The sequence below is a fragment of the Sesamum indicum genome, linkage group LG12, assembly GCF_026168435.1.
Source record: "Sesamum indicum cultivar Baizhima isolate 11 linkage group LG12, ASM2616843v1, whole genome shotgun sequence".
NCBI classification, from domain to species: domain Eukaryota; kingdom Viridiplantae; phylum Streptophyta; class Magnoliopsida; order Lamiales; family Pedaliaceae; genus Sesamum; species Sesamum indicum.
The window spans coordinates 11,621,772-11,642,861 of record NC_142668.1 but is presented as its reverse complement, the minus strand read 5'-3'; the positions used below and the strand labels follow the sequence as shown (position 1 = coordinate 11,642,861).

The following is a 21,090-nucleotide window of genomic DNA, read 5'->3' as shown; positions in this document are numbered from 1 at the left end:
GATAGTTAAAATAATATTTATATTTGTCATTAGTTGCATTTTATTCTTTTAAATCAATCAACAAGCATAATTGACTCCGTCTGCGTCAAACTTGATTTATGGCTAAAGCATAAATTAGGACTTGAATTACAATTTTAAACAAAAACAAAAAAAAAATGTATATATATGTAAAAACGTACCTGAATGAGGGGAAATCCACGAAACTAGTAGCTGCCCAGGATCAAACTATCAAGGCCCACTAGCCCTTTTTATAAACTGGTCTAGCTTTCATGAACAACCATACTCTTTTCGTTTTGACTAAATAATAAAGTAAGTAACGTACTCAATTTGACGAAAATTATTCTTTACATTCATTTTGGTCCAATTAAAATCAATTACAAAATAAATATGGCATATTTACTATATAATTAATTATTTTTTTTAACTATACACCAGTTACACTGCAAAGCCACATTTACTTCTTGTGATGGGATTAAGTAACAAAATATTAATTTGTGATTGTATGTATGATTGGCTTCAAATTGGCTATTTAGTACTTAGTTTATTAACTTAGGATACTGTAAATAATCAAATTATTTTGTATTTGCTTGCCTTATATTATTTAAGTAATTGAGAACTACAGTTATAATTTTAACCCCGAATAGAATAAAATTGGGTGTCCAGTCAGTCAAATGGCTCATTTCTCCTTCACCTTCTCTCCCCCTTTTTTTCATTTTGTTTTACCTGATCTTGTGCCCTTCTGCCATGGAGCTTTGTCGCCGACTGTGCTCCCTTCCATCTCGTTTGTTGAAATTGTCTCCCTTCCATCAATCGAAAAAGAAAAAAAGTAACAGTGAAGAAAATTTAATAGGGAATTAAGCTTATTGTAAGGGATACAGTTGTCTACATAACACAATTATACAAGTTAAAAGATGTGCACATCAGCATGCTGTAAGGTGGTAACAGAATATTTTCAACAACGTGAAGCGCCATAGATTCTGAAAACTAATCTATTTTGTGTTTTTTGTCGTATGACAAATAAAAATAATTATGATACTTTACAAGACAAAAATTAAATAAATTTTAAAACACATAAAGCATTAACACTTTATGACTGAAAGTAAAAATTTTTACTTCTAGTAACACGACTAACATATAACAGTTATTAACAATTAATTGATGAATGAAATTGCTTAACAAGTAACGGTTTAGAACAAACAAAGTCAAGATGTTTAACATTTCACAATTAAAATGGGAGAAGGAATGCATTACTTACCTACCATACGAAGAGCAAGCTTTAGAAGTTTCCTTACTCAACAGTTCGCCCTTACGTCAACGCTGGCACCGACTGAAAAAAATTAAATTTAAAATCATTCATCAAAATGGATGAGTGATAATGAATAGTAACGTGAACTTCAAAACAAAGAAAAAACGTCATTTTTAGTAGTGGCACAAAAAGAAATGCGAAATAAAATGATAGAGAAGTCATTTTTCACCTGTTTTTAGAGGTTGTCGTTTGCTACGAGAGAAATGTTGGGGAAGATGAGTGGAGTTGAGTAGTATAACAATCTTTTGTCATCACTGTCGTAATAACAATAAAAAATGAAGGCAATTTGGACATTGCCTCTCCTAAAACCTAGGACGAAAACGAAAGTTAGGTCAAAAGGGAAAATGGTCTTGTGGGTGACTATCTAATTAGTAGAAATTTTCAGTGATTGAAATCACTCAAAAAATTGCATCTGATACCGGGTCAGCCCAAGTTATAACGGGCTGGCCAAAAAACAAGTAAGCAAGTTACTATGAGAGACTATAAGGAATATCACTCCTTATCACAAGAAGTAAACATGATCCAAATATATTATATTTATCATATAATTTATTCAAATCTAATCAAATTCGATTTAACTTAGTATTTACCCACAATCTAATTTTAGTTAGCATTTCCCCTCAATCTAATTCAATTTGTCTATTTTTACAGTAGTTTGAGTTTCTTCTATTTTATGGTAACTTTTGATTTGTTATCTTTCTATGTATGCCTGGATATTTACAAAATTATTATGATGTATCTGATTTGGTTTCTAATATTTTAATTTAATATATAACATAATTGACAATTAAATTATTTAAAAAAATCGAACCCCGTCGAATTAAGCCCAAATTAAGTTATCACCAGTCACCACAGCCTTTTGGCAACAAAACATTCTTTTCCCTCTAAAAGACACAGAGACTTCAAAATATCACAACAAAACATTCTTTGTGGAAATTGAAGGCTTCGATTGGCGACATAATAATAATTTGTCGTGTTTTATTCATTCTATACTAATACAATAATACAAAATCATAAAAAAGAAATTTTGAAAACATACAATGCGGTAATAATCTAAGATTCATATTTTTTTTCTATTGGTCTGACTTGAACTCGAGTATGTACGAACTCAATGACCAGTCAATCATCTCTAAATCAATCGCTTTCATATAACCATATAATTCAGGATACTTAAGTACTAGCCCACCATGCACCAAATACACTTTTAACACTCCATACTTTCTTACGACCTTAACCTTTCTTCTCTTATAATTTTATTGATATTACGTCAGAGGATTATAATCAAGGTCTTCTTGACGTTGTTAACAGAATTTCTTCTCTTACAGATACAAAATTTCCGTCATACCTAAATATATTCGGACCTTTCTATATTTAGAATAGACCCAAAATGGACCTCTTACATTCGGACACAATGATCATAGTGTATTCACCTTTATCAAAAACAAAACCAAACAAAGCAATATGTAATCTTAGATTATGTATGATGCCTGACGCCTAACCTTTCCAACTTCACCAACCAGTAGTTACATGCAACACACCTCTCAATGAGTACACTTAAATCCCAAGACTCCAATGACCAACAACTACACAAACATGATCATATAACCACCACCACCACTGCCCCGCCTCCTTCCACCAATGGCGATACGGCAGTACCGGCGGATCCACCTCCTTTTCCGCCTCGCATTGGTCTCTGTCATGGCACTGGGGGCGTCCCGTGTCATCCTCGACAACTTGAGGAACAACCTTCTGTGGCCAGGATCAGTGGAAATAAGCACAAGGCATAGGTACACAGTTAAAATGCCCATTGGAGTTTCTGAGGAAGAAACCATTGAAGATGGATGCAATGTGTTTGAGGGAAAATGGGTTTGGGATAATGCAAGTCGTCCTCTTTATAGAGAAGAGAGCTGTCCGTTTCTAGTTAAGCAGACAACTTGTTTAAGGAACGGGAGGCCTGATTCTTTCTATCAGAACTGGAGGTGGCAGCCCAATACATGCAATTTGCCGAGGTAACTACAATATTGTCATTGTCATATTAACAGGGCCGCAGTTAGTGCAGTATAATTTTTGAGAAAATTCTAACTCGAATTAGGTTCGGTCAGATTAAACCAATCAGGGAGCAAGTATGGTATACTTGTCATGTGATTGATCACTTTCCTAAACTGTACCCAAATTACACGACAAGTGTATTTCACTTTCTATATAACTAGTTCAGATCTGATCAAACCTTGTCTGGATTAAAATTTCGCCTGTCAAATGCCAATGATAAGTTTGAGTGGATCGGCAGGTTTGATGGTCTGAAGTTGATGGAGATATTGAGGGACAAAAGGTTGATGTTTGTTGGAGATTCAGTACAAAGAAGCATGTTTGAGTCCATGGTGTGTTTAGTACAATCTGCAATTCCTAGTGATGTAAGAAGATCGCTTCAACGAATACCTCCGAGGAAGGTTTTCAAAGTAGAGGTAATATTAATGTTGCATCCTCAGATTTTCCTCGGACCTTTTTTACTCCTAGAATTATGAATCCAAGATCTGCATGTCATAGTTCCAGAGTAGAATGATATAATCATTTTCAATTTTATTGCCAACTCCAGGAGTTCAATGCGACCATTGAGTACTACTGGGCTCCCTTCATAGTAGAATCCATATCGGACCATGCAACAAATCACACTGTCTTGAAACGTCTGGTGAGACTTGATTCTGTGGCCAAACATAGCAAAGAGTGGCAAGCAGCCAATGTTCTGATATTCGAGAGCTATGTTTGGTGGATGTACAAACCGATGATTAATGCAACGTAAGAATCCCATATCTCGTCTATCAACTAGCTTTCTTCTATTTATATATACTAGCACAAAACTGAATCCTGGATCTATAAACTAGACGGACGTCTAGTTTCAGACATGAATCTACTCACTGAAGGTTGGATACTTACCATGTAGATGACAACCCAATGTAAAATTCGATCACTAGATCATGTATGATATTGTCAGCATTTCACTTTATTATATTATCAGGCTCGGTATAACCGTCCCATCGGGCATGATATTATCAGCATTTCACTTTGTGATATCATCATGTTCAATATAAATCATGAGGTTTCACAGGATGCAGTTAGCATCTCACTTTATAATATTATCATATTTTGAGCGGACATTCATACATTTCATGTTGATTACCACCCATTTGCACTAAATCGACTTAAACGGATTCTTGATGTGGCCAATGTTCTCCAGATACGGATCGCTTGACAACATCCAAGAATACAACGTGACCACTGCATATAGACTGGCACTGGAAACCTGGGCAAATTGGATTGAATCCAGCATTAATCCACAAACTCAGAAGATCTTCTTCACAACAATGTCTCCAACGCACTTGTGGTGAGTTTTGTATCACAAGAACCACAACTAGAGCTAGAAAGAAAAACATGACTTCTAGCCATCAAGCATGTATAAACTGATACAAAGATTTGGATGATTATAGCAATTTTTTCATGTGTAGGAGTTGGGAATGGAAGCCTGGAGCAGATGGGAACTGTTTCAATGAGACGCACCCGATTGAAGGATCATACTGGGGAACGGGTTCCAATCTTGACATCATGGGAATAGTAGAAGATGTTCTGGGAGAACTAAAGGTTAAGGTAACTTTGTTAAACATTACCCAGTTGTCTGAATTCAGAAAAGACGGTCACACTTCAGTTTTCGGGGAAAGGAAAGGCAAGCTCTTGACCAAAGAACAGAGAAATGATCCAAAGAATTATGCTGACTGCATCCACTGGTGCTTACCAGGTGTCCCAGATACATGGAATGAAATTTTGTATGCTCTGCTTTTACAAGATTATCGTGTGCAATAAAAGTACAATCATAAAAAACTTTTGGAGAGAATAGCAAAGTAGTGACAGATATTTAGCTTTAGGAAGATCATAAATGCTGTAAAGATTGGACAAAAACTAGTCTTTCCACATTTTCAGGAAAAAAGTGGTGTCTGAAGTTCAATTAATGATTATTAAAAACTTGAGCTCCTATTACCAACACCCATATTTGGAAGGTAGACATGATTTATAACTAAACTATATATGTGCAATCATCCCTGCATTATGAATAACGGAAGGTAAAATGACTAAAATGATGAATGAACTGCACCGCTTACAGCAGCTCCCACTCAGTTTCGTACATCTCTTGAGACAACTGTGTTCTCACTGCATCTGCATATGTGTGGGGGAAAGTGGGTAATGATCTTGGCTCAAAATCCTGACTTGATTCCATATCAATGTCTCCAAACATGAAAGCCAAGTGCTCGTATTCCTTGGACAGCCTCTTCCGAGAAGTGAAGGCATCCTGTATCAAATTCTACGGAAGAAATAAATTAGCATCCAGTTAATCAGGCTTGATAATGATGATGACTGTTTAAATTGACTTATTAAAGAAGAGAAATACACCCTCTTAGATGTATAAGCAAGTGCAAGAAGATAGTACCTTGTAATATCTGAAATTTCTTCTATGGTGAGAGGCAACTCGGGCATAGTAACCATTGAAAGGAACAGTTCTTTCATCATGCTTCACATCAGGGGAAAGATCAACTGTTTCCATTAGGTCACTGATACCAAGACCAAATTCATGTTCGTTCTCTGCATAATGCGTTCAGCAAACAGTGGAGAATGATATGAGTAGTCTAAAACAGTGTAAGATAAAGCTGAAAATGATGCATGACGGACCATGAATTAAGAACATGACCATCCAAACAAATCCCAACTTGGATGCGTAAAGTCAGGTTAGTTAGTCAATCTTATAGATATAGTTTCATGATTACAAGCATATTACAGCACAACTAGAACATGTTAATGAATAATAATGTTAATGCTAATTATCACCTAAATTACCAGCTTCAGATGGAGATATTGCAAATTGACCATCATTGTAGTGTTCTCCATGCCTGCTTTTGAAAGAACCATCCACAAAATCTGATCCATCACTTGGAGAAGTGTTATTATCTGCCAAAGTAGAAGTTAGTGCTAAGGAACCTATCTTCATGGAAGAAAAACTGAAAAGATACTGAAAGGGAGGACATTTTCGTTGGGAAGGAAAGAAAAGGTCAGCAATGAAGCAGAGAGCATTATGAAACATCAAGAAGAAGGTTACATTAAGATATACCAACCATTTGATTTCAAGATTGAAATTGCAGGAAGCATACACATGGCCTTAGTTTCATAAGCTGTTCTGGAGGACGGAGTGGAAATGTTACGCTCAGCTTCAGAATGGTCGATGTTTTCAGCCTTGTTAATAAAACTTGCAGATGTAGACTCCAAGATATTAGAAGACTTTGGGGAGATAGAAGACTTGGAAGAGAAAACATATGTCTCTTCTTCTTCTTCATCATCATCACAAGAAAAATATGAAAATGAAAGTTCAGGTGATTGGGCAGAGCTTGACACATCAAAACTCTCATCTTTAGTCGAAAAGCTATCACCAAGAATCCCATTTTTCACAAAGGATCTGTGAACCACATCGCAAGCAGAAGGAGGTTGTGAATCCATTAACACGCTATTATCTTCATTAACTTTATCAGCTGAAGCTACTGAAGCTGCAGATAAGCTTGTATTTTCATCAGAAAGCACATCTTTAGTCGAAAAGCTATCACCAAGAATCCCATTTTTCAAAAAGTATCCGTGAACCACATTGCAAGCAGAAGGAGGTTGTGAATCCATTAACACACTATTATCTTCATTAACTTTATCAGCTGAAGCTACTGAAGCTGCAGATAAACTTGTATTTTCATCAGAACTCACATCTTTAGTCGAAAAGCTATCACCAAGAATCCCATTTTTCAGAAATGATCCGTGAACCACATTGCAAGCAGAAGGAGGTTGTGAATCCATTAACACACTATTATCTTCATTAATTTTATCAGCTGAAGCTACTGAAGCTACAGATAAGCTTGTACTTTCATCAGAACTCACATCTTTAGTCGAAAAGCTATCACCAAGAATCCCATTTTTCGAAAAGGATCCGTGAACCACATTGCAAGCAGAAGGAGGTTGTGAATCCATTAACATACTATTATCTTCATTAACTTTATCAGCTGAAGCTACTGAAGCTGCAGATAAGCTCGTATTTTCATCAAAAGATGGATCCTCAACCACTGTTAACTTATTTTCAAACAATAACCCACTGCTCGAAGTATTAGAAAGATACTCCGCATCATTTGAAAAGCTATTGCATGAGATCCTTTCCTTTTCAATGGTCAAAAGCCCTGCTTCATGAGCTGAAAGTGCAGCTGAAGAAACCATGAACAGCGTGGAATTCTCATTATCTTCATCAGACGTCCCAGAAAATATTTCATTTTCGGCCAGAGGTGCTGAACCCCTTGGCATATTCTCTTCTACGCTATTGTCTGCATCATCCTTGCCATCACCATCTTCTGTTAAATGTAGAGGAGTTTCTGCCTCTTCAGGAAAGTTTGCATCAGGCGGCTTAGGAAATTGAGTTACATGGTCAAGTTCAAATGGCAACAATGCATCAGAGTTTCTCATAGTATCAATAGAACCATGATTTTCTGACAATTGCTCTTCATTAATACAAGTTGGTGTTGTTCTCATGCCTGCGACCGAATTAACATGATCCCACATGTCAACTTGTCCACCATCCTCCAACAATGCTTTGGGTTCCACAATGTCCTCAGAAAGGGGAAGTATATCTTGCACCACGTTAGAGTAAAATCTTTTGACACTCACACCAACACTCTGCACCTGGTTCTCGACAAATTTCATAGTATCCTGTCCAAATTGAGCAATTTAGAGCATGAGAAGATACTTGATCTCTGGACAGCACATGTTAGGTTAGCATGCAAATAGCAATTCTAGGTGATGCATGCAAATAGCAATTCATCATCTGTTACATGAAAGTTAATCACAAAAGTGTCTTAATAACAGTAGTCATGCAAATATACCGTGCCTTCAGAACAAAAGAAAAGAGGGGAATACCTTGCTCATAAAATCATCAACATCCTGACAAATTGACTCAAACTGGTTGTATATGTTCCCAGCCCAGAATTTACCTTTTATTCTTAAATCCATTGCAACATTTGTGTTCCAGAGAAGCCAATTAAGATGATTCCACCACAAAATCAGGTCAGGATCATCAACAAACTCCAATTAGCATTAAACCTGCATAATTCCAGATAAGAATTTATAAGAATTCGGAATTCCTACAGTGACAAATATTCCATGACAATACAAATAATGCATACTCCACAAACTCAAGATAAGTTTCGATAACTAAAAGACAGCAGCTTTGGCCCTTACACGATCATCCTAGTCGAAAATTATCACCTGGGACAATATCGACTGTAGGAAAACAGCATCACATATGATACTATGTATTTCTTGCTTAGAACACAAACCCTTCAAAATGATGACATACCACACATACAACCATCAAAGGCCGCAACATAAACTGAAACAGTCCACCTAAATACAGAAGCCCGAACACTAAACTCAACCAGACAAGAGCACGATGAAAAGACGGAGAGAGTTAAATTCAGAAAACTCAACAGCGTTGATCGACAAAATTAGAACAAATTCAGAAACCTCTGTATGAAAAAGGTGCTTCCGCAACGCAGTTCATAGCACAATTCTGTCAATCAAATTCAGAAAGCTAATCCACACTTACTCAATTTCTTGCTACTTCGTTCATATCACACACTGAACCTACACAAGAAAAGTGAAAAATTCCAACCACACACACTCTCACACATGATGATCATCATAACCATACAATTCACCAAAAAACCAAAGGGATTGTAAAAAAATCCTCAACAAACTGGAACAGAGCAGAGATTTTAATACCAGTGAGAAACAAGAATACCCTCATAGTGCAAGTAAAAGAAGAAAGAGGGCTCGCCGGCGGTAGATAGGCGGCGGTGCGGGTGGCTGACCGAGGCACTTCAGAAGGCTGCGGCCTCAGAGGAATGTCTTCACACATGTACGTTTATACGCACACAGAGTTTTATAGTTGCACGTGCGATATTTAACCAGGGTTTAATAGGTTTTTGGAGTCGGAATTAAACTTTACATTTTTTAGGGTTTACGTTAATAACGTTATTCTTTCTAATTACCTATATTTGATAATTAATTATATTTTTTGCCATAATTTTTTGGTAATTAATTTATGAAAAATTATCATGGTTTCAAATTTTTTTGGGGTCCTCGATCATGGGATTTCAAATCCTAATAATAAATTCTTTAAATTTATTTGAATAATTATAGTTTGAAACATTTTGAATTATAATTTATTGAATCTATATTAAATCTATTTTTTTTAATTAAGAATGAGGTTGTACGGACAAATTCGAGATCGTAGATTCGAGTCCGATCAAACATGTAAGTATTTGTTTCACTTTATGTGAGTGTTTGTTTAGATTTATATGAGTTATTAATAAATTTAATTATATTAATATATTAATTGACTTTAAATATTACTCAGTATATTGGAATAAAATATTATAATTTATTTATCATTATTAATTACAAAAAAAAATCCAAACAAAATAGCGTGATGGAATTAAAATGTTATCAAGATGTTATAATTCAATCGAGAATAATGTGAACCAAACATGACTTTAGGGTTCTGATGAGAATGTTGGTGTGGCCTGTGTTAACATCACAAGTTTTATGTGTATAGTTTAAGTTATGTAATTACATTTACTTCTTGATGTATGGTCTCATTCCATAAATTATTTTTGCATTTTGTATAATTATAAAAATCATCTCTGTTGGTTAAAAACTATTATAGTTTTATAATCATATCAATATTTTTATGGGTGTATATGTAATTTTTAAAAAGTATCGGATGATTTATGTAAATAATGTTAATGTTTCTGGTGAGTGTATATAGTGTAATTATCTAAAAAGCAGGAGTGGTTTATGTAAAAAGACCATAAGTCGTAGATACAAATATAATTATTTCTTAATTATATTATAAATACGATAATACTTAAAAGTATTAATCTTCAAATTTAAAGTATTGAATAGAAACTTTGAATTGTTTACAAAATCATAAAATCATTTATATTAGATTGTAGACAATAATAGGTAAAATTGCACTTTTTGTACCACGCAACATAGGGTTTTTCATGCAACATCTTGTTTTTTTATTTACTTTGAATATATTTGTTGATTTAAAAATATCGATGTATTGAATAAATATTTGAATATAATAGATGATAGAATAATAAATAGAAAGGATAATTACACTCCCTTCTCACGATGTTTGGCGTAACTGCTGAAAAATTTTCAGTTTCGTGTAAATAATGTTATGAAATATAACAATTGGATTTAGAAATTAAAAGCAATAAAAGCCACGTTGGAACAGAATATTATATATAATAATAGAAACAGAATTCACGACAAGTAAATTAAATAGTAAACTTACAATAAGAATTGTTTGGTAACAATTTTCAATCCAATAGTAATCTTAAATTTAATTGAATCGCAGAATTCACTGCTTGCTTTGAAAAAAATATACGTTCCGTATCGAAAGTGTTACCAAATACAACGTAATCTCTCTCAGGATAAAACGATTACAATTCTTTAAGTTTTAGTACTATATAAAAGAACACCTCAATCAAACATTCAAAAGCTCGTTATTGAAACAAAACTTATTCTGGGACTGCAAAGCCTTTTCTGGGCATTGCCAAAACCCTCCACTTAATGTAGCAATTAACAAAAATATTATGGCATTTGATTTCCAATTAAAACAGCCAAAACGTAAAAGCAATGAAATCAAGTTTCAATTTCAAGATTTGAGCCTAAAAATTTCAACTTCAAAATGTAACAAGAACTGGGTTGATTTTCAACTTCAGGTTTTAAAGTAATGAAATCTCAATCTTTAGTAATAAAAACCAGAATTTATTTTCCAAATTTGAACCCAAATGTTTTTGCGGCAATATTTTTTCTCTTTTTCTCAACCTAATTTATGGATTTCTTTATGTAATTAATTAAAATTATAACAGTAATTACACGTAGACTCACTGTGGTTCAAAAATTACATTTAGTTACCGTAAAGTTTGTTTTTGTCCAACAAATAAGTCTATACGTTAGTCAAAATTTATCGAATTTAATAATATTAAAAACTGAATAAAAATTTATATTTACTCTCGATTGACTTATTATTGATTTATTATGGGTCAAATAAATCTTTTTACGATCAAATCACCCTATACACTTCATACATTAATGCATGTGATGAGGTATATATTTACCATTTTAAAGGTAGTTTAGTCTCAAAATATTTGTTTGACCGTTAATAAGTCAGTAGATCGAGATTGATTTTTATTCGGTTATTTTGTTAATTTCAATAAATATGGTAAATTGTTACTAAGGGAGGATCTATTTATTAGAGGAAAATAAACCTTAGAATTACTAGATATAGTTTTTCAAATTACAGAAGATTAACGTGTAACTATATTAAATCTCAAAAACAAAAATTATAATTGAATCTAAATAGAGTCTTCTTTTTTTTTTTGGTAAATGTAAGTTTCATTAATAAAACAAGATCGTACAGTACAACAGTGCTCAACTGGTGATTTCTCCCTCGACAGGCCAAGGGATACGCCATAATCTATATAATGCACATGAACTAACAGAACGAGATAAATTAACACTGATAATCATTTATCTAATATCTTTCACAATGATGGTGGCTATGATGCTCGGTGGTTGCTCCGTATGCTCAAAGCGTCTCAAATTTCGTTCCTTCCAAATGTGGTAAATGCAAGCAGCAAGAAGTGCACGATAAGCCAAGTTAATGATATGTTTTCCTCTCCATTTCCTTGCAGCACACTCAATGTCCCGTGGTCACTCTCTATTTAAATAGAATCTTATCAAGAGGGCAAAAAAAAGAGGGAGGAGGGGGGAGATGTTAAGGGGGTTGCTCCAAACTTAGGAATATATAGTATACAAATTAAAAATATGTACTTGTGATTGTAACATTTAAGGGTGACAAGGGTCGAATATTTCCCTCTTAGGTTGGGGCATTTGAGGAGTTTAAGAGGATAATTTACGTCACAATAGATGGAGTGACGTAATAAATGAGTCCATGTATTTGACTTTTGCAAGATATTAAATTATTAATAGATTTCGTATTTTATTTTTAAGATGGGTACATGTGTAGTCCTATAAACAGTTCACAATTTGAGTTGCATGATTGATTGAATTTGGATTGGATTGGATCGAGATGGATTGACCTACATAATAATATATAGACATTTTTTCTTGTCAAATGGCAGGATAATTCGAGTTTGGACCCAAATAAATGTTAAACTCAAAATACTTATTTTAATGGGATGAATTAGGGTGTGGGTCTAATATAAAAATATTAGATTCAAATTCAGATATTAACTATTATAATGGATCTGAATTTAAATATTAGCTATTATAATGAATCCAAATTTGAACATTGCTCACCCGTTAACATATCTGACTTTGGATATTTTCCTAAATGTTATGTGCTTTGTATTCTTTTAGGGTGACAAATTATATATTAATATTCAAAACGACGAATAGAAGATATTATGGGCTTTAACATGTTTTACAATAAGGTCTTGAGACCAAAAAACACAAAATACCACTCAACAGAGACACACTGTCCTTTCAACTAAAAACACAGTAGTGTTTGGATATTGTGTTTTAGTTGTTTTGTTTTGTGTTTTGAAAATAGAGATAAGTTTAGTGTGTGTTGAAAATAGATGATATGTTTGGATTTGTATTTTGGGGTAATTTAAAATATTTTAAAATAAGTGGTGTAGGTTTGATGTTGGGATTTGGGAAACAAAAATCACTGTTCATTGTCAAATCATATATTTTTATATATAAATATTTTATATTTAATGTTGTATTTTGGGAGACAAAAATTACTGTTTATTGTCAAATCATGTCTGTTTTATATTATATATAATATATATACATTATATATGTAAAGTTGAAAACCAGAAAAACACGCAGATAAGGTATAAAAATACAAAAACAAATATTCGGTGTGTTTTATTTTGTCTCGAAAAATGCGAAGAGTGGAATCCAAACAAAGCCAGTACATTCTAAAGTCTAAACTACTGAACCCTTTAGTCTTGAAGCCAGTCCAGATTTTATCAATTTTTCTAATATTTTCTTAAATAAGATATAAAATTTATATTAATATAAAAAGAAAAGCCAATCCACACAACGGTTAATGACACTGTCGCACCAGTTCTTTTGTAAAGTTAAAAATGCCCTTCATAATACAATAATTAACTTATTCAACTTTTCAAAATTTACATTGATTGGTGAGTTATTATTCTTTTTCTTTCTTTCATTTATTAATGTAATGTTTGGTTTATATATTTTACTCTTATTTATAATACATTTTACAACGTAAAAAAATTTATTATATGCACGTAGGAACCACGTGCCACAACGGCTAGTATAAAAAGAAAAGTCATTTCACCCTCACAAATGGTGGTTAATGACACCGCTGTGCTAATTTTTTTGTGAAGTCAAAAAATACTCTTCGTGATAAAAAAAACTAACTTATTAAACTTTTCAAAATTTACATTAATTTAATTTTTTTTTCTTTCTTTCTCTTTGTTAATGTAATGTATTAGTTTATATATTTTATTCTTATTTATAATATATTTTAAAGCATCAAATATTATTTTATTATATGTACGCAAGAATAACGTGTCACAACAGCCAATATTTCAAGGCTTTCCATATTATTAAAATTCAATTTGTTTTTCTTCTTTTTGATAAATATATATAGTGCAATTATGAGGTTAGATAAGTTGTCCTTCAGTTATGACTTATGGGGTGTAACACTAATTTAAAGGAAAAATTCAAATTGATCGAAACTTAATAGCTTCACAAACTAAAAAAATATAACGTTCTGAGAAATTCTTACTCAAATTAAGTTTGATCGAACCAACTCAATCACAGAACAAGCTTAATACAATTATCATATGATTGGGCGTTTTTCCTGAATTATATACCAATCACACAATAAGTATATTACACTTATCATATAATTAATTCAAATTCAATCAAATTTAATATGACTTAAAGTTTTCCGAAACATGTCAATAAAGTACTTAGAAAAACAGTGGATGTGTTAGATTTAAGGGATAGGGGATAGGGAAAATAATCATAAAACAACCAACACCAACCCTGCATGGTCAAACATATGGTTTACCTGCAAAAACTGCAACAAGCCAATTTCTTCTCTCTCTTTGGTTTTCTTGAAACATCCTCAATTTTTTGTTCATCCCACAAGCAACACTTTCAAGTCAAGCCAATGTTAAACCTCCACAGCCCAGGGACACCATTATCTATTCACTGCTCAAACATCCTTCAGTGTAATAGCAAAGGTTGGTGTGTTAGTTCATCCCCTTTGTCCTTATTTCCCATTCACAGATCAAACCAGTCTCTCTTTCCTCCATTTCACTCCCTACTCCATGGAGTTGCCGGTAACGATGCCGGTCTCCGGCCACCACCGGAGAACGTCCACATATACCATTCAAACCAAGAATTTGTCCTACTCTTACCAGAGCCCATGTAATGAATTACTCGATTCTCTTCTCTCTTGCAGGAAACCTAAGACTTCACCACGGTTCATCATCAAGAATGTGAGTCTTGAGGCTAGACCAGGAGAAATCACAGCAATTGCTGGTCCAAGTGGAGCAGGAAAGACCACTCTGTTGGAAATTTTAGCTGGAAAGATCCCTCCAAGAAAGGTTTCAGGCCAGGTGCTAGTTAACGGCCATCCTATCAATGCTGAAACGTTTCGTAGATTATCAGGTTACATCACACAAGACGATGCTTTATTCCCACTGCTTACGGTTGAGGAAACGTTGACGTATAGCGCACAGCTGAGGCTGCCGGATGGGAAACGGTGGCCTTATCAGAGAGTGAAATCATTGATACGTGAACTCGGGCTTGATCATATTGCTAGTTCACGGGTAGGCAAAGGATCAAACAATGGTATTTCGGGTGGAGAGAGGAGACGTTTGTCGATTGGGGTCGAATTAGTCCATGACCCTATTGTGTTATTCATTGATGAGCCAACTTCGGGCTTAGATTCAGCATCAGCACTTCATGTAATCACACTGCTAAGGTCAATGGTGGTGAGTCAAGCTAAGACGATCATCTTGACTATCCATCAACCTGGATTCAGAATCCTTGAACTACTCGACAGGCTCATTCTGCTGTCAAATGGGCTCGTGCTCCACGATGGTTCGTTGAAGCTACTCGAAGAGAAACTGAGATATGCTGGTCATCATATCCCTACCAACATCAATGTTCTTGAATTTGCAATCGAGGTCACAAACATGGTCCAAGTACAAACTTCAGTATCCCATAGTAGCTGCTTCAATCCAGACAATAGTAATGCAGACAGTGCTGCAAGATTCCCCTGTCCCTCGTACCAAAACTCCCACTTCCAGGAGGTAATAATACTAGGTGAAAGGTTCAGCAAGAACATATTCAGGACCAAAGAGCTGTTTGCAACAAGAGTAGCACAAGCCCTCCTTGTCGGCTCCATTCTCGGGACCGTATACATGAACGTCAGCGACGACCAAACGACGGCTTCCTTGCAAACCCGATTAGGATTCTTCGCATTCAGCCTGAGTTTCCTGCTATCATCGACCACAGAAGGCCTGCCCATCTTCTTACAGGAGAGAAACATCTTCCTCAGAGAAACCTCAAGAGGAGCATACAGAGTATCATCATACGTACTAGCAAACACCATTGTTTTCCTTCCTTTCCTCCTCCTCATCGGCCTTCTCTACAGCGCGCCGGCATACTGGCTAGTCGGCCTGAGACGGGACATGGACGGATTCCTCTACTTCTCCCTGGTTGTCTGGATGGTTGTGATGATGTCCAATTCTTTCACAGCCTGTTTCAGTGCGCTCGTCCCCAACTTCATCATGGGATCATCTGTCATTGCCGGGCTGATGGGCTCTTTCTTCCTGTTCTCGGGGTACTTCATCGCTCAGGACAGCATACCCTCGTACTGGATTTTCATGCATTATCTGAGTCTGTTCAAGTACCCTTTTGAGAGCCTAATGATAAACGAATACGGCGGGAAAGGCGGCGGCAAGTGTTTGGACAGCGTGAAAGGTGAGTGTGTGGTGTATGGGAGTGAGTATTTGAGACAGCAGGGGTTGAAGGAGTCCCAGAAATGGAGCAACTTGGGCGTGATGTTGGGGTTTGTTTTTGGGTACAGAGTGCTCTGTTTTTGCATATTGTGGTACAGAAGTTACAGAACCAGGAAATGAGAAATTCTTTTACAGTTTGACGTAATAACCATATATGTCTAGCTAGAGACGGGAAACAGAATTGTTACATATAAATCATATATTCAATCTTTAATTTTCTACATTATTCCTTTTCCCTTTGGGCCTGTGAACTATGTGGTAAGAAATAGAACAAGAATTAGTTCGGAGATTCTGTTGTAATATTTTACTTGTGTATGTTGGGATGACATCTCAAGTTTAATCATTTCTAATCATCTTGGATCAATATATCATTTTGGGGGCAAATTTTTACGCATATCAGGCATGTTTGAATCAAATTAATTATACAATAAGTATAATATATTTATTATTTAATTTAATATTTTTTTTGAATTATACATTAATCACACTATAAGTGTATAGCATTTATTATATAATTAGTTCAAATCTAACCAAATCAAATTCGAATTAAAATTTCCCACATTGAGTTGTACAATTTGACTATTACTAAAAAATATATCTTCTAAAGAGGTACGTACATTAGAAGAAAATTTACTACTAGCTATAATTTTATCAATATTGACTAAAATTGTAGTGAATAATTATTGTCAAATAAAAATTGATACCAAAATTTAGATTATCTACTATAAAATTATTTTTTTTATGGTTATAAGCCATAAAAAATATTTTTTAATATAATTTTTAATTATGACAAATATTTTAACTATATTCATAAAAGTTACGATTAACAACCTTTGTGTGATTGTAATCAATAATTAATTATTATAATTATTTATTTTTAATTATAATAATTAACTATAATTACATATTAATTTTTTTCTAGTGACAAGAAGCAACTTAACGACCTGAGATGAAGTTCAGGAGCTTAAATGTAAAATTATTGAATTTGAACATCAACCTCAAATTAAACTTATCATGTTAATTTTTGAGGGATTTGACACTTTTATTATTACAACAAAATACATAAAAAAAGAATTCAAGTTATTAATAATTATTAAAACATATAAAATAATGAATTTGTCTGATAAAAATTTATAATTTTAGTTTTAATCATCAGGTCTATGTAACCTAAAAGTCATCATTTTGCCCCATCTAACGGTGGAATCCCCAGCCAAAAGGGAGCTCACCGAAACTGCGAAACAGCGTATAGTTGCTCTCTTACACACGCAATCGTTGGAACCGGGAAGCCCTTCAACCGCTATACGGATATGGAAATATCACTAAGTAATTGGAAACTCTTACATAATAAACATAAATTGGATACAAAAGCAGCAAATATAATTTATAATATATTATATTATTATTGATTTATTCATATTATTTAATATTTAAGGCATTTTAGATTAGATTACAGTTCTTCACAGGAGATCTTCGATCATTTTCCTTGGTGGAGTTGTGTTCTTTCCGTTCGATCGTTAACTCTAACTCCTCTTCCGTAAGTATGCTTCGATTTTTAATTGATCGATTATAGTTGTTGCGTGAATACGACGATCTGATTGTCAATCTTTCGACCGCACACCGAATCCGATGATTTTGTTCTGTTTGATTGGATTATTTGCTGTTGTGGATACTTTTCGGGATCTGTGCGTGTTTGTTGTAGCTGATAATATGATAGCTCTGTTGGAGTCTTATTGGTTTTGAGGTGTATCTACATGTTCTGTTGTTTTTATCTGAATCACGATGTTTTGCGAGGTTATAAACTTGTTTTAGCTGCATCGACATGAAGTAGGTGAATTGTGATAGAATTGATTGGTTGTGGCCTTTGTTGCTGGATAGTTTGGTTTTGGGGGAATAGTAACGGGAATTCTTCGTCTGTTGGATTTCAGAAAGAAGAGCAAGCAAAAGTCCAGCATGAACTGAATTTCGATTATCTGTAATCTGTAAGTGAACCTTCACATCTCTTTCTGTATGTATGTGGAAGTTGCATAGACATGTGTGGAAGGTACTTCGAGTATAACTAATGATCATCAAATCAGTTTATTGAATTTGAACTACCGAAAATTTAACAAGAACATCCAAATAATACATTTGGATGCAAACAGAAACCAATAGCCTTATGGTCGAATTACTCTGCTGGGTTCATACTCTCCACCTAGCAAGATATGGTTCAGTGAAAAAATGCTAGTGCTTTAGAAAATGATAAAACCATGCCTCGACTAAATATTATGTGTACTTTGTGTTAATTAGGCTAATTATTGGATTTCTATGTCCATGAAGTATTTAGCAGGATAATGTAATGTGAATCATGACATCAAGCTTCAGGCAATTTTATCCCGAATAATATTTCTTTAATTCTTCCTAACTCTTCTCCACCAATTTTTGTTTTCAGTAGAAATATTGAATGAGAATCCTGTAGATGGCAGATAATAAAGAAGGAAATGTAACTGCTGCTAGAGGAAATGACTGGGAAGTTGTATCACTCACTGCATCAGCATATGCTGCTGGTTCTAGTTCCGAACAAATTTATTCAAGCCATGATAGCCAGAGGAATTTAGTTGGGGAGCATGAGGCTGAAACTTCAAGCGCTATGTTTATGTCTGGACACTTTGTTTTTCCTCCTAGTCAGCATGAGAATTTGCCATTGGAACCTGAATACAATGAGATACACAATGAAAAGGGAAGTGAAGATGATGTATCTCAGTTGGTTAAAGAGGAAAGAGTTAAATCAGACGTGGAGCATAAAGTAAATATACATATCAAAGGGCTGATGTCTAATGAATTTCCTGGAATTCAGATTTTTGATGAAAAAGGTAACATAGTATCCGTTAGTGGTGCGGACTTTGGAGGAGATGCAACTCTTGATGAAATGCAGAGTGTTTATGGAACTGCAGAGTTTAGTCCGTTACATTGTGAAACAACCATGGGCAAGTCTAGTAATATCAAGGAGGGTGAGGGGACTGACTATTCAATTGAACCTCTTGAACATGCCTTGGGTTCAGGCTTGCCAAATTTCCAGAAGCCTGTTGAGGGAGACAAGTGTGATGGTGCTGCCCTTCCTTGTGAAGCATGGTGGAAAAGACAGGCTTTCTCTCTATATACCCATGCAAAAGAGGCGAATACAGTTTGGTCTATTTTTGTTGCTGCAGCTGTTATGGGGCTTGTTATTATTGGTCAGAGGTGGCAGGTTTTGCACCTGAAGTGGCAGTTTGGTATTAGTGATGAGGTATTTCCTCTTAATACATATAAACTCTTAAATGACTGTTTTAGGCTTACTTACTGGGGTCAGCTTGTTATTTTTGCCTTTTATTTTTCCGGATGATTATGATGCTTATATCTGGATCAGTTACACCCATGAGAATAAGATATATATGATTCACCAATATGCTTGATTTCTGATCCAAAATGGTTAATTACTCTTCTGTTTTCGCAAATCAAACTGATTTTAAGGTAGGTGTACTTTTAATTTGTTGAATACAAGAGGGCTATATTCTTGTGTGTAAGGATATACCTGCCTCTGAATGTAATTACAATCCACCACCCTTTGAAGGTGTGATGACATATGATTGAAAACTAACCAGATAGAAAACTAACCAACTTGTAGGGCAGCACTTGCCTGATAGCTGATGAATATTCTTTCATCAAATTCTCTTTCTGGCTGGAGAACTGTGATGAACATGTACTTACATTACACATTCACACTTTGTTACTATTCACACATATTATAATTCATTCTTGGGCCGTATAGTCTGATACAGATCTATTTATATAGCCAGGGCAAAAGTTCTGTTCCTAAAAAGTCTAGCTTGTGAACGTTGTATAGGGTAATAACAACAATTAAAAGTAGATATCAATGCTCCAGTTATTTGCTGGATCTGCATTTAGACGGTTTTTGTATATTCACTTGATCATGCATCTCTACTATGCAGAGGATGGGCAGGCTACTCGGTCCCATATCCCGGTTTAAAGATGTGATTGTTGGTGGCCACCGACGGGGTTCATTGGTCAGAGGAAGCACCTCTGCCGAACTATAAGATGATGATTAGCAGTTTCTGAAGCGGGGAAGAGCTGGCTTTTGTGCATGTGATGTACTACTTTGTGTCTCAAATTTGAATTTAGTTCTACTGTGCTTGTTAATATAGTCTTATTTTACGAGGGGTCTACTAAAGCAATGGTGTTAAGTAACTTGAGAATTGGGTAGGCAATCACATTGGTCTCCTATGCTGTAATGTTTTACTTGTAGTATGTGCTCTTTTTGCTTCAATTTCACTTCATATGGAAGAAATTATGTGGATTGCTCTCTGAGGAGTCCTAGTCCTGGTCTTTTAATTTGGTAGTCAGGTCTGGTCGAAATTCTTGAAGCTAATATGCCAGTTTGCAGGGTAGTATTAAGAATGTTATGTGATGAATGAATGAAAAAGAAGTGAATAGGGTTCTATTTATAGAGATTAAAAAGGTGTTAGTGAGCATCTCTATATAAAAAGAATATTTGTCAAAAGATATGATTTTTCATTCAAATGGACACATTATTTTACTCAAAAAATATATTATTTTATCAAATTAGACTTA

The 21,090-nt window shown here is 34.6% G+C and overlaps 4 protein-coding genes across 12 annotated transcripts; 3 read left to right on the top strand and 1 right to left on the bottom strand.

Annotated features, from left to right (window-relative positions):
- Nucleotides 1–2,871: 2,871 nt before the first annotated feature.
- On the top strand, nucleotides 2,872–5,158 carry TBL31 (trichome birefringence-like protein (DUF828)). Its single transcript, XM_011084984.3, has 5 exons — nucleotides 2,872–3,315; nucleotides 3,594–3,768; nucleotides 3,900–4,099; nucleotides 4,539–4,685; nucleotides 4,807–5,158. Exons 1-5 carry the CDS (start codon nucleotides 2,945–2,947, stop codon nucleotides 5,156–5,158), a joined length of 1,245 nt encoding a protein of 414 aa, XP_011083286.1. The 5' UTR covers nucleotides 2,872–2,944.
- Nucleotides 5,159–5,197: 39 nt separating this feature from the next.
- On the bottom strand, nucleotides 5,198–9,311 carry LOC105165435 (mucin). 5 transcript variants are annotated; one of them, XM_011084447.3, is made up of 6 exons: nucleotides 9,168–9,311; nucleotides 8,285–8,467; nucleotides 6,460–8,077; nucleotides 6,176–6,295; nucleotides 5,781–5,932; nucleotides 5,198–5,654 (listed from the first exon to the last, which is right to left on the bottom strand). In XM_011084447.3, the coding sequence occupies exons 2-6, from the start codon at nucleotides 8,375–8,377 to the stop codon at nucleotides 5,451–5,453; spliced, it is 2,187 nt and encodes a 728-aa protein (XP_011082749.1). In that variant the 5' UTR covers nucleotides 8,378–8,467; nucleotides 9,168–9,311; the 3' UTR covers nucleotides 5,198–5,450. The 5 variants fall into 5 exon arrangements, with proteins under 5 accessions (XP_011082749.1, XP_011082748.1, XP_020550504.1 ...); XM_011084446.3 differs by having other exon boundaries at nucleotides 9,149–9,306; XM_020694845.2 differs by having other exon boundaries at nucleotides 5,198–5,642; nucleotides 9,149–9,306.
- A 5,320-nt stretch (nucleotides 9,312–14,631) lies between these two features.
- Nucleotides 14,632–16,856, top strand: ABCG10 (ABC-2 type transporter family protein). The gene has a single exon (XM_020694553.2). The coding sequence runs from the start codon at nucleotides 14,785–14,787 to the stop codon at nucleotides 16,603–16,605; it is 1,821 nt and encodes a 606-aa protein (XP_020550212.1). The 5' UTR covers nucleotides 14,632–14,784; the 3' UTR covers nucleotides 16,606–16,856.
- A 964-nt stretch (nucleotides 16,857–17,820) lies between these two features.
- LOC105165436 (ATG8-interacting protein 1) lies at nucleotides 17,821–20,806 on the top strand. 5 transcript variants are annotated; one of them, XM_020694936.2, is made up of 4 exons: nucleotides 17,822–18,019; nucleotides 18,411–18,464; nucleotides 18,917–19,747; nucleotides 20,451–20,806. In XM_020694936.2, exons 3-4 carry the CDS (start codon nucleotides 18,941–18,943, stop codon nucleotides 20,553–20,555), a joined length of 912 nt encoding a protein of 303 aa, XP_020550595.1. In that variant the 5' UTR covers nucleotides 17,822–18,019; nucleotides 18,411–18,464; nucleotides 18,917–18,940; the 3' UTR covers nucleotides 20,556–20,806. The 5 variants fall into 5 exon arrangements, with proteins under 5 accessions (XP_011082753.1, XP_020550595.1, XP_011082751.1 ...); XM_011084449.3 differs by having other exon boundaries at nucleotides 18,914–19,747; XM_088876440.1 differs by having other exon boundaries at nucleotides 17,822–18,023; nucleotides 18,914–19,747.
- Nucleotides 20,807–21,090: the final 284 nt, after the last annotated feature.